Source organism: Pholcus phalangioides, unplaced genomic scaffold (genome assembly GCF_987345545.1).
Source record: "Pholcus phalangioides strain wild (caught in Gottingen) unplaced genomic scaffold, Ppha-v1.0 ptg000015l_1, whole genome shotgun sequence".
NCBI lineage: Eukaryota > Metazoa > Arthropoda > Arachnida > Araneae > Pholcidae > Pholcus > Pholcus phalangioides.
This window is the reverse complement of record NW_028301608.1, coordinates 24,734,130-24,749,490: the sequence shown is the minus strand read 5'-3', so window position 1 is coordinate 24,749,490 and position 15,361 is coordinate 24,734,130. Positions and strand designations below refer to the sequence as shown.

Genomic DNA, 15,361 nt, shown 5'->3' with positions numbered 1-15,361 from the left:
CTTGGTGTGGAATTAATGTGTTCTTACAAAAGTTCCAACTGAAATGTAATTCGTGTAAACTCAACGTCGTATCTATTATTGGGGGAGAAAAGGAATGAAAACGGTTCTGCTGAAGATATTAAAATATCCTGCCATGAAGGTCGATTAAAATGTCACATGTTTGCAAAAATTATCGTATGTTGTCACTTGGATGATAAAAAACACCCTCTCGTTGCAAATGTCGGAACAAATTCTCGTTATAAGGTTAAAAACCTATAAATTATTATCAGCCTTGTGTGATGCTAGCTTTATTCGCATTTATCAACACTTTCAAACATAATCAATATCATCGATCCAATAAACCATCCTAGACTGAAGTTTGAGCAAAATTTGCGGTAAATTCAAGTAATTCATCGACGATTTATGATATTCACTAATACGAGCTCGAAATTATACATAATCACCGATAAATGCAATAAATTATTAAAATTTATCAAACCCACCAAAATGATCGGTAGTTATATATATAATAACCGGATTTTTATTTAGGAGGACTTTATTCAATTTTTTTTGAATTAAGATTCATGGATGAATTCGCTGAATTACTTTTATTCCATGTCCCACAAAAATCCCAGATTAGAAAACAAAGAAAAACGATCACCACAATAGTCACACCAAATAATAATTATGGTCTCAACATAATTTTCAACTTTTTTTTTTTTAATATGAATGAAAAAGTTTTTTATACTATATTTGGAGTGCTAAATTCAAATGTGAATGTAAAAGATCTCCATCACACGTAGTTTTTCTGTATGCATGATGGTCATTTTTTGAAATATAAATACATTATGAAAAACCTACACATCTTGAAAATGGAGATAATTGACATATACTTAACAACAAATTATGATGCATTTATTACGATAGTTATTTTATCATATTAATACATCGTTATATATGAAACAGCAAAATTTTTTTCTCATACCCATACATACAATATCCATAGAGTATACATACATATACCCAAAACGAAATTTATATTCATTTTTCCAGTGTTTGATTGAAATCATTTCCTTCTCTTATACATCGTGTTGTTTTCTTTCTGCAAAAAAGCAACAGTAATCACTACTGTCCCACCGGCCTTGGTTCCATATAAGTGTAGTGTGATCTTTTCGATTATAATCAAACAGACCAAACTAAATAATAACATTTCAGGGAATAAAAAGAAGCCGGAGATCCTGAGAAAGAATTGGAATTATAACGAAAAAAGAGATGGTTTGTTACCTCATCTCTTAGGTGCATGTCCATACAAGGTCTTTTCCTTTCTCGATTCCACCCTCAGCACAGATGCGATTACGAAATCAGTCAAAAGTGGTGGTGGCCTTGCGCAACTTTACACTGCACAGACATCCTTTTGAGTAATACCCTCTAATGCCATTTCTTCCTCCAACAGCAACAACAGAAAAAGAAGCACTTTCCCTTTCGAATTATGTATTCATGAATATCTTCTCTCTTGTAATTGGCTTCTGCTTATTGATGCATCTCGTAATGATATGTCTTCGCTGTAATAATGATAATAATAATAATACGATCTGAATAATCATCACGCTATACTGTGCTCAGATATAGAACAGCTCGTTCTTGTTTTTCTGCGAGTTTTTTAGAGAATTTCAATGCACAGTTGTGAGCTTTTCTTGACCGGCTTTATTGAGATCAAGACTTTCGCTACAGCAGGTTCGAAGAAAATCTGGTTATACGAAGGTGATTTAAACCAGTTATAAATTAATTGTCCGTGTATCGGATATTGAATTTGTCAGATATACTTACTAGTATTTCATAGATAAATATTGCGGAATATTCATATTATTTTTTGGAATTCTATGAAGTGAATTAAAAATTGAAGATCGTGTTTTGGAGAACTTATAAGAATCCTGAATAATGATTATTACTAGAGTTCGGAGTTTAGGAACTAAAAACTGTGAAAATAGGCTGGCACAAAAGCTGTGATTCTTTGGGTTTAGGTCTAAATACTAAATACATAATTAGCAAATTCAAAATAATGCTAGCAAAAGTTAAAAACAATAATTTGTGAATAATTGCAGTTATGTTTTAATTAGAACTCTAACAATATCGATATGAGTTTGATAGTGCGTTGATTGCACTATCTGAAAATTATGTTTTGCAGAGATATTGGAGATATTGAAAATCTTTGTCATTTATGCTTGACAACACTGTTTTGTCAGACGTCGATCTCTCAGACACTTCCACCTATTTGCATTCAAATTTGACTGGGAGGACGGAGGCTTCTGATAAGAATTTGTACTAAAAGAACTGAAAATTTTTAAAATGAGCAATTGTTTTGAAGATTTTAATGCTTAAAATATCGTAGTCATACAGAATATGATCTCTAAAATTCACTGACAATCATAAAACTATATCGAAATAAGGCAGTTACGGCAGGAAAAATTCGAAAAGGCATTTTTACATTAAAAGGTTTAAAAATAGGCAAAAAAAATTCATTTATGGTATTTTGCCTAAAAACTTCCGGGCTCTAGTTATTACCGTCCTCTCAAACCATGTATTCATCTCCCGTTCCCCCACCCCCTCCAGGGGCGAGACCAAACCCTTATTAAGAAGAATCTTTGTACAGCTTTGGTAGAGGTCCTATCCAGTTACTGAATTGAAAGAACATAATTTTGTTCTTTCGTAACATCGGTAATATTGGTAATCGGTAACTTTGTTTTAAATAACATCGGTATTTTACACTATCTACCCTCTTAAAGTGTTAATGATGTTGACATGAAGCTACTTTCTGTGTAGTACACAAAAGTGTTGTGCGGTGAACTACTTACTCTTTACAAGATGAAACAACTTAGCGAATTTCATTCAAATACAAATACAACGCCTCAACAGGCAAAATGCCCAACGAGGTGGCTGAGATCATCAACTAATCCATTAGAATGGTTTTTTTTTTTGCAAATAAATACCTATAAATGCATTTTATGGTGGTACTAACAGCGTCAATCGAGAGAAGCGTTTATTTAAGATACTCCATGAATAAAAATTCGAAATTGAGTTAATACTGGTTTTAACTCACGTATATAACGTTTTTTTATACCCCCCCCCCCTCCCGTTTTGTATCCCTAAACTACTACTTAACCGTACATGTACCTCGTACGAATTCCTCCGCGGAATTTCTAACGAATCGCACAAACCGGAATGCCTGTCTGAATGTGTGTTCTGTGTGTACGTGTGGCCACTAACGCCTTATGTTGTCAGAGTTGCGCTTGTTTCGTGTTCTTGCTGGTGCTGCTATCCGTCTGCCATATTTTGAAGCGAAGATGGTAAATGCTTGTGAATTTTCAAGTTATGCCAGTATCGTGTTGTAAAGTCTGCATGCTCTCTGTGAAGAGACTTTTTCAAACGGAAGACCGGCTCAAATTCACATCTCTATTGTTCTCTACTGACTACCATTCGTTTTTTTAACATTTATGAAAACAGCGGGAAAAAAAACATTTATTTCTTCTTGTCCGCCTTCGATTGAAGGATGACAGTTGGTCAACATGTTTCATGTTGCCTGACCCTAGACAAATATCACTTGTAGTTTCTCATCCACGTTAACTCTTTTTTACTTGTATTCACGTAACTTCTTCCATTCTTTGGAAACGCGGAAGACTTTTTCTAGAAGAAAGTTCATTTCTATGGAATGTGGGTGGAGATCTCATAACAACAGTGTTGGAAAAAATGTAAAAAGAGAATGTTGCTTCTTTTTTCTTTCTCAAATGTATCGATTTGATTTATATATGAGGAACAGTATATTATTATCTTTCATGACCGGTTATGACACCTCTCGTCCCACGAAATTTTTTCCCCAAAACAAAATAAATCTTTCTCGTAAGAGAAAATTTGCCTCCATTTCTTGTATGACCTAGACCTACAACGATTTATCATTTGTTTCTGAAACACGCACTATTTTGTTAATGTTAAAAAAAATGCTTTTGTATAATTTTTATATCTCAAACATATCTTTAAAATTGCATACAAAATTGAGACAAATCCATGGCGAATGTCAAAAATTGGTGTAAAATATTCGGTGGCGTTTTTTAGAAATATTTTTGAAGTTGAATTCGGCAGGAAAAGGGCGTTGAATATTTTGCTGAGTGGAGGAGTTAAAGACAGTAAATACGATCCTGCTCGAAATATTTTTTCTATTTGAGAAATTTTATAAGTAAGAAACGCATTTTTATATGGTGGCTGAAAAAAAGATACCCATAAAACATATGGATGTGAGTAAAGATGGTATATATTTTGGCATTTTTAAGTGCATATTTTGACATTTTAAGCGGCGCATATTTTAGCATTTTTAAGTGCATATTTCCATATTTTTAGAGCATATTTTGTCACTTTTTAAGTGCATATAATCTGGGCTCTAGTAATGATGAAAGAAATTCATTTTTTTTACTGGAAACGTATTGAAAATTTTGTGAATAAGTTTTCAAGGTATCATTTCCCATCGAAGTCATCATCTCTGAAAAAAATAATCGGAAACATTCTGATGGCAACGTTTTTTTCTAATCACCATTTTTCACCTGGCCCTATAATTTCTTTCACCACCGTAGGATTAATTTTAATCTTCTTTATGACGTCGAAATCCCCGGCAGAATATTTGGATGAAGTCTTTGTAGAAAGTGATCCTCTTTGATGTTTAATGATGTTAACTACTTACCATGGCCTCGAGCTTGAACTTTGAGCATACTTTCATTGACCTGGTTCTATCTTCTTTTTTTTTTTCATATACTTGTATATAAGTGGAATAACATGTTTTAGTATCGGTAAAGAGTGGTGATGGATCAAAGAATGAAGTAGATCTTCAAACGAAATGGTTGTGGTTGTTGTGCAACACTTCTGAGATGTAACTTACAGTTGGGGTTTTCCTCTCGATTTTTCATTAGACATGTTGCCAGGAAGTTGCAGTTTATGTCCTCTGGCAGTTTTGAGTTGAAGATAACAATTAGATTTGACATTCAATGTAGATATTCATTTTCGTCTAGAGCTTTTGAGCGTTTATTTGAGTTTCAATAGGTTTTTTTTTAGATCTTGGTTGACTGAAAATCAGTTTCCAGCTTGATTCGTGGAAAATTGACATTATGTATGAAAATATTTTTTTGAATATTTTGATGTGATCTTAGTTGGTCATTTTTCATTACGGAATTTCATGATGTCCCTATAGCATTTGAGGTTGAGTTTAGTAAGCCTGCTGTGATACTCGACAATGTAGGAGTAAGGAAGCTTCTTCATTTCTTGGGAAAAGGAAATTTCCCAAGTCTCCCTATCCAGTACGTATCTTCCTACGCATTTCTAGCGGTATGTGATCCTCTTGCTCATTTCCAAGGATAAGCAAGCCTTTTAAGCATTTCCAAATCGAAGTACCGTATTTTAACGTATGTAAGGAATCCTCACCCACCGATTTTTAGGGCTCAAAAAATTTGGAAAGCATATATATAAGTTACTCATGTAATATATAAGTTCAAACTATATATCTACAATACTATCAATGTATAAGAAACCCTCCCATTTTTTTGGGAACCAAGTTTTGACAAAAAGGGGGTTCCTTATACACTTTAAAATACGATCAGTCTCGTGCGCATTTCTAGAAGTACGCTAGTCTTCTACATTTCCAGGAGAGGGACGAACTTTTTTTCTTTCGTTAAAGTTTTCTTGAACATCTACCCATTCAGAGCAAGACCTTTCCTTAAGGATAAAATATCGGAGATATTTTAGCCTTAAGATTCAGCCTGACTTATTCAGCCTTGATTTTGGTTTCGAAAACCAAAATCAATCTATGGTACGTCGTCAGATACCAGGAGGCAAATAGTGCTTATCATCACGGGTGAAAACGCTCCAGCGTTTTTTCACTAAAATATCCATGAACAATATGTATTCCGTTTTGTGATCACAAAACACGATCGGAATCCCTCGAGAGTTATTCCTTATCTGGCTATCTTAGCATAAATGTACGAGTATTTCCTCATGAATATCCGTGTTAAGTCGTACCTGTAAATATGTATACCATCTGCTGTTACCCGCAACAAAATTGTAGCTGGCTAGCGATGCGTTTAAAAGGGGAACAAAATTTCAGAGAGGTTAACAGTTTCATCTGGTTTCTTACCGTTTTACCAGCTTAAAAAAGAAAAAAGGTATGGATTTTTGATGATATTGAGATGATACTTTTCAAGGTAAAGAGAATGAGAAAAAAAAGAAGAGGGTTTTGCTTTCCCTGGGTCAGGTCAAAAGTGGAAACACCACTCTGGTAGATGATGGCATTGATGGTTTTTCAGACTCTCCTGAGAAGTTAATCTCTCAGCTGTATTCCATGTTTCTTTTAAATCCTACGCGTTTCACTTCCTACGCAAATAGCCTCGGGAAAAAAAGATTTGTTAAAGGAAAAAAGAGAGTTAGGGCTCGTGGGTTTAATGGCCCTTGGGCTTGAGGCTCTGATCACTTTTTGTAAAAGCGAAAAAAAAAAGATGATCAGCCACACATCAATGGCGTTGATACTTAAAAAAAAAACAAAAAATAGAGAACGTTGTCTGGGAAGGTCGACGTATAAAACGAAAATAAGAGAAAACGATAGCGGTTCTTAACGCCGCTCGTTATAAACGAGTACAACGTTATTACGAAATGAAAAAGGTAACGGATGAAAGGGCGGATTAAGGTATGAACCGCGTCTGCGTATATTTTTCTTTATACGCGGTAGGGTTGGCTTCTTTGTTTGTCTCAATTGGATTTTGTGTGTTACTCCTCCTTTAAAGAGTTTTTCCATGTTGTTGTTATACCGTATAATCATCATCTTTAGTGCTGTTGTTATTATTGTTATTAGGAGCGTTTTTATTCAAGTGCTCATTATGTACGGCGTTATAATATGGGTTATCGTGCGTGGCTGACTTATTAAATTTGATTCGGTTCTTTCTGGGAAATAATTTAAGAATTTGAGTGGATGAATGGGTGAAAAAATGGGTTTGAACTGTGAGGTAAATTTTATGTGTACGCGTATTTGCTTATTGTTAGGGTTGGCTCATGGGCCTTCTCCTCTCCCCCTCCCCCTGCCCAAGAGAAAAGCTGACAGGTCTCAGAACTTATTTCAAAGAAATTACACTGTGAATTTAGTACATAATGCATAATAAAAACACATTCTCTGGAATTTTCCGGCGATCTATCTTTATTGTCTCTAGTTTACTTAGTGTATAGATTTATGGTCTCGGAAATTTTGCTTGAAGTCCTGCAACCCATCTTCCAAATAAGAAATTTCACGATTTGTTTTTCCTAGTTGCAATAAATTTGGTTCTGGGTCTGTTTGCTTTCTATAGAGAGACTTTTCCAAAGAGGAAGTCTTTTGGGTATTCGATCTTCAAAGCTTTATCGGGAATTATGAGATGCATCGGTTGCGTGTAGTTATAGAGACATATCTTACACAAGGGACGGACTTTATTTCACACAACATCCTATATACATGACGCGTCCGGGACGTTTCAATTTCGTTTTCAAGTCACGTAGGAACTTGTTGCGAAGGTCCGGGACTAAGTCGAAATAATGAAGGAAATCCGCACCCAGTATAGGAGTTGACACATTGGCGATGTAAAATGGCCAGGAAAAATTTCGTCTCAAGCCGAAATCCACGGAAAGAATACGTTGGCCGTACACCTCGATGGATGATGAATTCGCGGCTGCGAACGCTTGAACAGGCCGTTGTTTGCGCTGAGAAAGGCTTGCCGGCAAGATCGAAACATCACTGCCCGTATCAACGAGGAAAGATAGATTCGTTTTCATGTCTTTCACAAACAGGCGACGTGACGTAGATGGCAAAGAGCAAGTCGCCTCTACTCTTTGCTGAGTTCGTTTCCCGAATATTTGCAGGGAGAGACACATTTCTTGGCATCGGTGCCGAATCGTCGATGATACCAACACTCGTCGCGATTTTTCGATCTGCTACGCTGTCGCGGGTAGCGATTTCGGTACGGGCTACGACTTCGCCCTCGGGAAATCTCGTCGATTCGCACATGGAGCTTTTCGATTTCCGACAACAAACGTTCCTCGATGGAATTCGCGGAAGAGTTAGAACAGGCACTTACCGCTTGTGGTGCTACGTCCATGACACGATCGGCGATTTCGGCCGCTTTGTCCAACGTTAGTGGTGTGACTGCAGCCAGGATAGATTGCACAGATGTTGGCAAATGCTGAAGAAACAGTTCCAACATGAGCTCGTCCGGAACGCTGTGTGATTCCGCGCGACGCCGCATGACGCGCAAAAGTTCACTTGGACGACGATCACCGAGTTGCTCCCCAGTGAGAAGTTTCCGTATCTCTTGCTGTGACGATTCACCACTGCGCTTGATTAATTCCGATTTCACGTGTCCGTAGGGATCTGTTGCCGTTGGATTCGTGATGACATCGCGGATGACGGAAGCTGCTTCCGGTGGTAGATGGGCCACTATGTAGTTGAATTTTGTGCGACTGTCCGTTACCGGTTTCGGAATCCCCAGTTCGAAAGTTGATTCGCACATCAAGAACCACAGTGTAGGATCGGCGAAATTGTACGGTGGTATCTTTACCGCTGCCACGTCCGCCATGCTTTCGCTTTTGCGTGGGCGAGAATGTTCAACAGCACGTGTTGTTTCCGTTGAGATGCGTCCGCTGTTTCTTTTTTTAGATATAATGTCTCAACTGATGATCAGACTTTCCAAGGTCACCAATATCGGGATATATGAGATGCATCGGTTGCGTGTAGTTACAGAGACATATCTTACACAAGGGACGGACTTTATTTCACACAACATCCTATATACATGACGAGAAACGAACTGCGCAATAACTAGAATAATCACCTGATGGCGCTTTGAGCGCGTACATCAATCCTCGCTCTGAGGAAGTGGCTTTCTTTTCCCACACGTCGGCGGCGACGCCACAGCTTAATAGGTGGCTCGGGGACCCCCATGATGGTGTAATGTTACGGCCGAAAACTGAAATTGGCAAGTTTGCGAATCAGCCGGCCATTTCGCGTATTGGCTAATTCCGCTGTAAATTGACTAGCCAATCTGTCTTATCTTTTCTTGATTTCGGGCTTTGGCCAGCCAATTCGCGATATAGCATGAATCACGATCAGCCAAAATTGGAAGAAAAAAGGGGTGATGTTAGGCAGAAAACACTAGTCAACACTAGTTCACGATGCTTAAATGCTATGCGTAATCGCCGGTAAAAGTGACATTTTTTTTAGTTTTTATCAATTTATCAAATTTACCAACGACGATTGGGTGTTATGAATAGTCGCTGTTAAAAGTGATAAATTTATCAAACTTACCAAACGATTAGTGAGCATGCACAATAATCGGTAATTATGCATAACAACCGGTTTATCACATTTACCATAACATGTTTACGGTTAAGTAGTGCAAGTAGTTGTCCCTCTTGCTTTTTCCCCCATTTTAACAATTCGGTCGACAAAAATGAGCATATTCTGAACTGATTCCAAAGAACTGCCCTTTTCTGAATAACTGCTTCCCCCCCCCCACCCCTCATTGTACTGTTACTGTACTTTAAATGTTCTAGCGTCCTTGAAGATACTCCACACCTTAAGGTTTGGATCAAAAGGGGATGTGCCAGTTAAATCTGATGACTAAATCTCATTACTATTTGTATATACTTCCTCTAATTAGCAAACGTCCAATCATTAAAAATTTTGGGGTAGGGGGTCCCCTAAGATTCTCATTAAAAAATAAATTGCCATACCTTCGATCCAAAGAATGAAATAACAATTCCTAATACCATTATGAAACATCTTGACTCATGCCTTTCATTTTCATTTGGAATAATAACTTGATGATTCCAACCTCATCTACAAGTTCAATCATCCCATTCGGAGAATAAGATCTAATTGGTCGATCTCTCCAGAATATAGCCAGTATAATCCTCGTTTTACCTACACTCACTTTGACAGTCAAGTGATTTAAATGCTAGTCACAACTGGAACTAAACAATACTTTTTGTTCTTCCATAGAGTAGAAAGAAAAAAAAGAGTTCATAATGAATACAGGACATTAACAGACGTCCTGAAGGTTAGGGTTCGCAACAAGGCAGGTGTTAAAAAGTCATTGTATGCGAGGGACGTTTGACAACCCTATAACCAGCACGTGACACATGCCTTTCACCTTCATATTCCTCATTAAAACAAAAAAATAGGAGCTATTTATACTTTCATGAAACGTTTCCCGAAGTCCGCTCATTGTTTTCTTCAAATTGGATTGGCCCTCGTACTTTGGCACGCGGCCGCCGTCGTGCGTCGTAGAAATGACCACGGAGGCCCATTAAAAATAGGCCGCCCCTCCTCCTACAAACGCCACTTCCCCTGGACGTAACATAAATGATATTACAAGAGAACAACAAGAAAAAAGGTCAACATAAAGTTCGTATAATCTCTTTTCTTACCGTGACCTTTTTCCTTTCATTACGCTTTGTGGACAGACAAGGGCCCCTTTCCTTTCTTCATTTTTTGGTCGTAATGAGCCTAATCAAAATTTCACGTTTGGATCTTGCAGGAGGGTGATAATAATCCGCCTTAGGGTGGGGATGGGTCGACCTACGGAATAGGTTCTACGTACGTACGCCTACCTACCTTCCTTCTCGGACAGCAAATTGCCCGAGAAGATGATAGCGAATCTCCTACAGATCCACTTCGCAAACAATAAAGGAACTGGCGAGATTTCCATCAAATGCATGGCCGTGGGTCATTGATATTCAGCGGAGGAGGAGGAGAAGAAGCCAAGTTTGGTGATCTCTTTTTTTTTTTTTTCCAACTTAGCCCACCTTCATCACATTCGTCCAGACATAAAGATTGTGCCTTGACAAAGAAAACTGCTCTTTTATATACATACATACGAATAAATGGAGCGAGTGTTAGCATATGAGGTCAAATGTAACAAAAGGAGTGGCGGCCCTTACAGATCTGCTGGAATTGCAGGAGAAAGAGAGATAGATGGACAGCTAGCGCTTCTTTTTTAGCTAGGTCATCGGGTAGGAAAGAGAAGAGTGGACCGCACATTATGTAATATCTATCGCCGAAATATATTCTGGTGGAATGACCCTGGTGGAATGAAATTGGTTTGAGGATATCTCAGCACTGCACAAACGGTTTCCTTGCGCTTGATACTTGAAAATAAAACCGGAACTCGTTATGATGACCTCACGGTATAGCGACCATTCCATTATAACGACCAGTAGGATAAGTTCCAAATGTTTCCATATAACGACTATCGTATACGGTCGGCCATCGGTATTCGCGGATTTCATAGTCGAGGTCTTTTCCCAGTTTTCAGGAAAATACTTTTGCAGTGCTTTTCTCGTAGGGGAACAAAATATAAATTGTACGTGATAAGTGAACGTTTTATAATCCGCTCCTAAAAGTTTTTCTAATGCTTCTGGAAATGTTTCTAAAAAACTGTTATTTAAACGCTTCTGCAAAGGAAAAACTTGGAAAAAACATTTGAAATTCAGACAATAGTTTGTTTGCTGCGGTTCTCCATTATTACACCATCAGTGAATCTAAAAAGTTAGATTTTTCTGGATAATGTCTCTCTCAAGCACTCGAAATGGCAAAGCACGAAGCAATTTGAAGGACAACACAGATTTATTTTACAGAACAGTTATTTGCAAGCAGAGATTTTGACGAAACACGCTAAAAACAGAGAGAGAGTGACTTCTCAAGCATACAATCGTAGAAAGCGCAGGTTTTCTGTCTGTGCGATGAAAAAAGGTGTGCAATTTATGTACGTGTGCTGCATAACTTGCATGCTATAACTGTCATTATTAAATCTGCAAAGTCCTGAGCATTGAAAGGAAAGGAGATCACATTTCCCATTACATTTTATAAACGAGAGAAGAGCTTTGGACTTTGAAAACACCATTCCTTGATTTGTTTAAACGGTGTTTCGTTTAGGAAGTCAGAACGTGCCTTGACAGTAAAGACATGCTATTCAAAGTTCTTTTGACATTAGGTAACGCACTCAATACCACGGCGAAGTTCTGTATATGTCTCCTAACTCAACAACTAGCATTGTGCTACTTGATCGGGGGGTATTGCGAACATTAATGAGACCCACTGTACAAATTACTTAATGATTGTGCAAGAAATCAATGGCGTAATCAACGGGAGGGGAGGCTTGGTGAGCAATAGCCTAGGGCGGCAAATTTCGGGAATGAGCGGCTAAGGAAATTAGTGACAATGGGATTAGTCATAATGGGAGAAGGGCGGCAAAATTTTATAACCACGAATCTGCCTCTGCCCAGAGAGCGAGGGACTACGTCAGTGAGTGACCTGGCGAGTTTGCAAGCATGTGAGTAAACAAAAGAGTGTGCAATCACGTGAGTGAGATTAAAAAGTGACCTAGAGCGTGAGCAAGCATGTGAATGGCAAAAAGAGTGAAAAATAACTTAGAGCCGTGCGAGCGTGTGAATGACCATAAGAGTGACGCAAAGCTTGTGCAAGCACATGAATGGCCGAAAGAGTGACCTAGAGCATGTCAAGCACGAGGGTGCACAATTTCTCTCAATAAGAGTTATTATCTTGATTGGGAGACTTGCCGTTTTCTATAGATGCCGGAGACTCTTTGTGAAAATTGCGTCCATGGCGATTGGAACAGTCAAAAGTAGATTAGTCTCCATGGAAAATGCTGATGAAATAATTTGTGGAAAATAATTTTTAAGGCAATTGACTACTTTCAAATGACGAATTCGTTCGAAAAGTGTCGAAAATGGTTTTATAATTTGAAAGAAAAAATTACGCAGAATCCAAAACGGTTTTATTCTTATACATGCGATAAATAAAAATAAAGTTATGGCTGATTTAAATCATCTGAAACAATAATTTCAAAGGCAGCAAACAATTTTCAGACGCGTTTTTTGAAGATTTATTTTTTTCCCTCGTTTATAAAAACTAAATTTCTCAGAAATTTTTCAGGATATTCTCATTTAATTTTTCAATAGTGTTCCAGATAGCATTAGCTGTGCAATGAACTAGAACTTCGGCTGTATTTTCAGAATTAAATATTTTGCAGATTCTTCATCATTGCTGCTGTTTGAAGAAAAAAAATTGAATATTTTGCCAAAATTCACGTATTGTTTCACAACATCACCTTAACACTCATTGCACAGATAAGTCATACAACATACAGTACCAAAACTATTCTAATATATGCTATAGTTTTCTGTCCACAATGTCTGGCTAAGTGCTGAAAACCGAAAACCATAATTAGTGATATGGGGTTCCAATGGGTAGCCATAACCCATCTCAATCCCTGTTCATCAAAACTCGGCGGATTCCTGTAGCAGTTGTGCACTTTGCAATAACATTTAATATATAATAATGTGGATGAATATTTAAGTTCACCTAAACTACCCACACACAAAAAGGGCTTCAACTTCAATTTTTTTTTTCAAAAGAGAACAGACATAGTCACACTGACCGCAGCCAGTGGACAGAATTCTCAAGGGAACATGAATACAACGTGCAATGTCTACAATGTACTGCAATTTAATGTATTTACAACTTCTTATTTACATCAACCAGTATCACAAAAAACATCTGCAGCTCAACCGAAAGAAAGCCAAAGACAGGTCACTCGTAACACATATATTATATATTTTAGAAAAAAGGAATCTTATCAGGGGCCAATGATGAAAATCACCGTAATAAATAGTATTCAAGAACAGCTGGCATGCAGGATCATTTCGACTTCAAGAGCTCTGTGCCTTTACTTTCTGTTGCCATCATTATTTAAGCTGTTCATAGACCCGGCACCGCAGGTCTGGGCATATGTAAATTAATAGTTTTTAGGTCTCTTTAGTCTTACTTCTGTCTATCATATGGAGAAACTTCAGCAAGGTGCTGAAATTCAGACTCGGATAGACTTTTTGTCAATTTCTTAGGATGTTTAATACACCTGAATCCTTCCTACTGTTGACATTTCTAACGAACCAAGGAAGCCCTGTGTATCGCCTGAGAATCTTGTGAGGTTTTTGAGACCCATTAAATGCTGAAAATAAAATAATTTTGAGAACATCATATAAAATATCTCAAAAAGTTTTAAAATTCTCATAAATTTCACTGGATTTCCTTGTTTTTTATAAGGTATTTATAATTAAAACTACACATTTTTTCCAAAACCCACATTGTTCTAAAAGAAAGGTCTTCCACACGTAGTTTAATTGCCATATTCGGAAAATAGATGGCAGCACAATAACAAGCATTATACAGAAAAAAAACTTCACGTTAGGTTCACAAAACGTATACGCACATTACTACACGTACTCATTCATTAGAAATTCCACAGAAGAATATGAACGAGGTGCATGTATGGTATAGTAGTAGTAATCAGTTTAATTAAAGATGTTACGGTGTACAAACCTCTGAACAGAAAAATTTGCGTTTCTCTCGCAAAAACACATGCGCATTACCCAGCGCTGCGGACTTTACGATGATATTTTTTCTCAATGTTGCAGAATTCACATCTGCGGATTATTCGCAGAAAAATGCAGTACCAGGCCATAAAAAAAATTTCCCCTTCTCGTTTAAAATATGTATGTACATAACCTCCGAAAATTTCATAATCTCTTCAAACACGATTATTATGTTAGACTTAGCCTCAGAAAAGCATGAATAGACACGGAATGACCTTCCGCACATGCAACATTTCTTCACAATGTCCTAAAGCTGAAAAAAAACTAAAATTAGCATTGGTATTTAACCATTAGCTCAAACAGACAAAGAAAAAAAAGACGTGCATTATTCTTAAACTTTTGGACACGTTTTTATACAGTTACTTTAAAAAGAATTACCTTGATGACCCTTTTTACATTTTTCACCGTAAAAATAAATGGTGGTATCTTTAGAGAAGAAGAAACTTCTCCACATTATTTCTCTTGTTTTACTCTCGAACCGTGACGAAAGTTATCTTCAACAACTTTCCACATAACGAGGCCGTAGAAAAGAAAAGTTATTATCATTTCTTTTTATACGCTCTGAATCTGAATCATCTTCATCTTTTTTGGATCGTTCAGTCATTAATCAGGAAGATTAAGTTTTCTTCTGCTTTTTTAGAAAAAGGCACGCTTCCGGGCTGAGGCCCTCGAGATAACTTTCAGTTTTTGTGTGTGTGTGTGTGTGTGTGGACGTGCAGCCCAAAACAAAAAGGTTTATTAAACCTATCGTGACCTCGGCTTGTTACCACGGAGTATCACGGTTTCCAGATATGATGATTATTATACGATATAGTTATGCTGAGATGGTGGAGTAGTAGTAGTAGTAGTCGTCGTCGTCCCTAAAACTCTGCACAAT

General features: G+C 37.4%; 2 protein-coding genes across 2 annotated transcripts in view; one reads left to right on the top strand and one right to left on the bottom strand.

Moving 5' to 3' along the window:
* LOC149075714 (uncharacterized) overlaps nucleotides 1–15,361 on the top strand; it is a 67,300-nt gene that overhangs the window by 8,836 nt on the left and 43,103 nt on the right. The window lies entirely within an intron of this gene.
* On the bottom strand, nucleotides 7,525–8,934 carry LOC149075715 (uncharacterized). Its single transcript, XM_089245440.1, has one exon. It carries the CDS (start codon nucleotides 8,604–8,606, stop codon nucleotides 7,857–7,859), a length of 750 nt encoding a protein of 249 aa, XP_089101566.1. The 5' UTR covers nucleotides 8,607–8,934; the 3' UTR covers nucleotides 7,525–7,856.

What these genes read in the sequence shown, in the direction of transcription:
- LOC149075715 (XM_089245440.1), bottom strand. Translation starts at nt 8,606, where the DNA reads ATGGCGGACGTGGCAGCGGTAAAGATACCACCGTACAATTTCGCCGAT.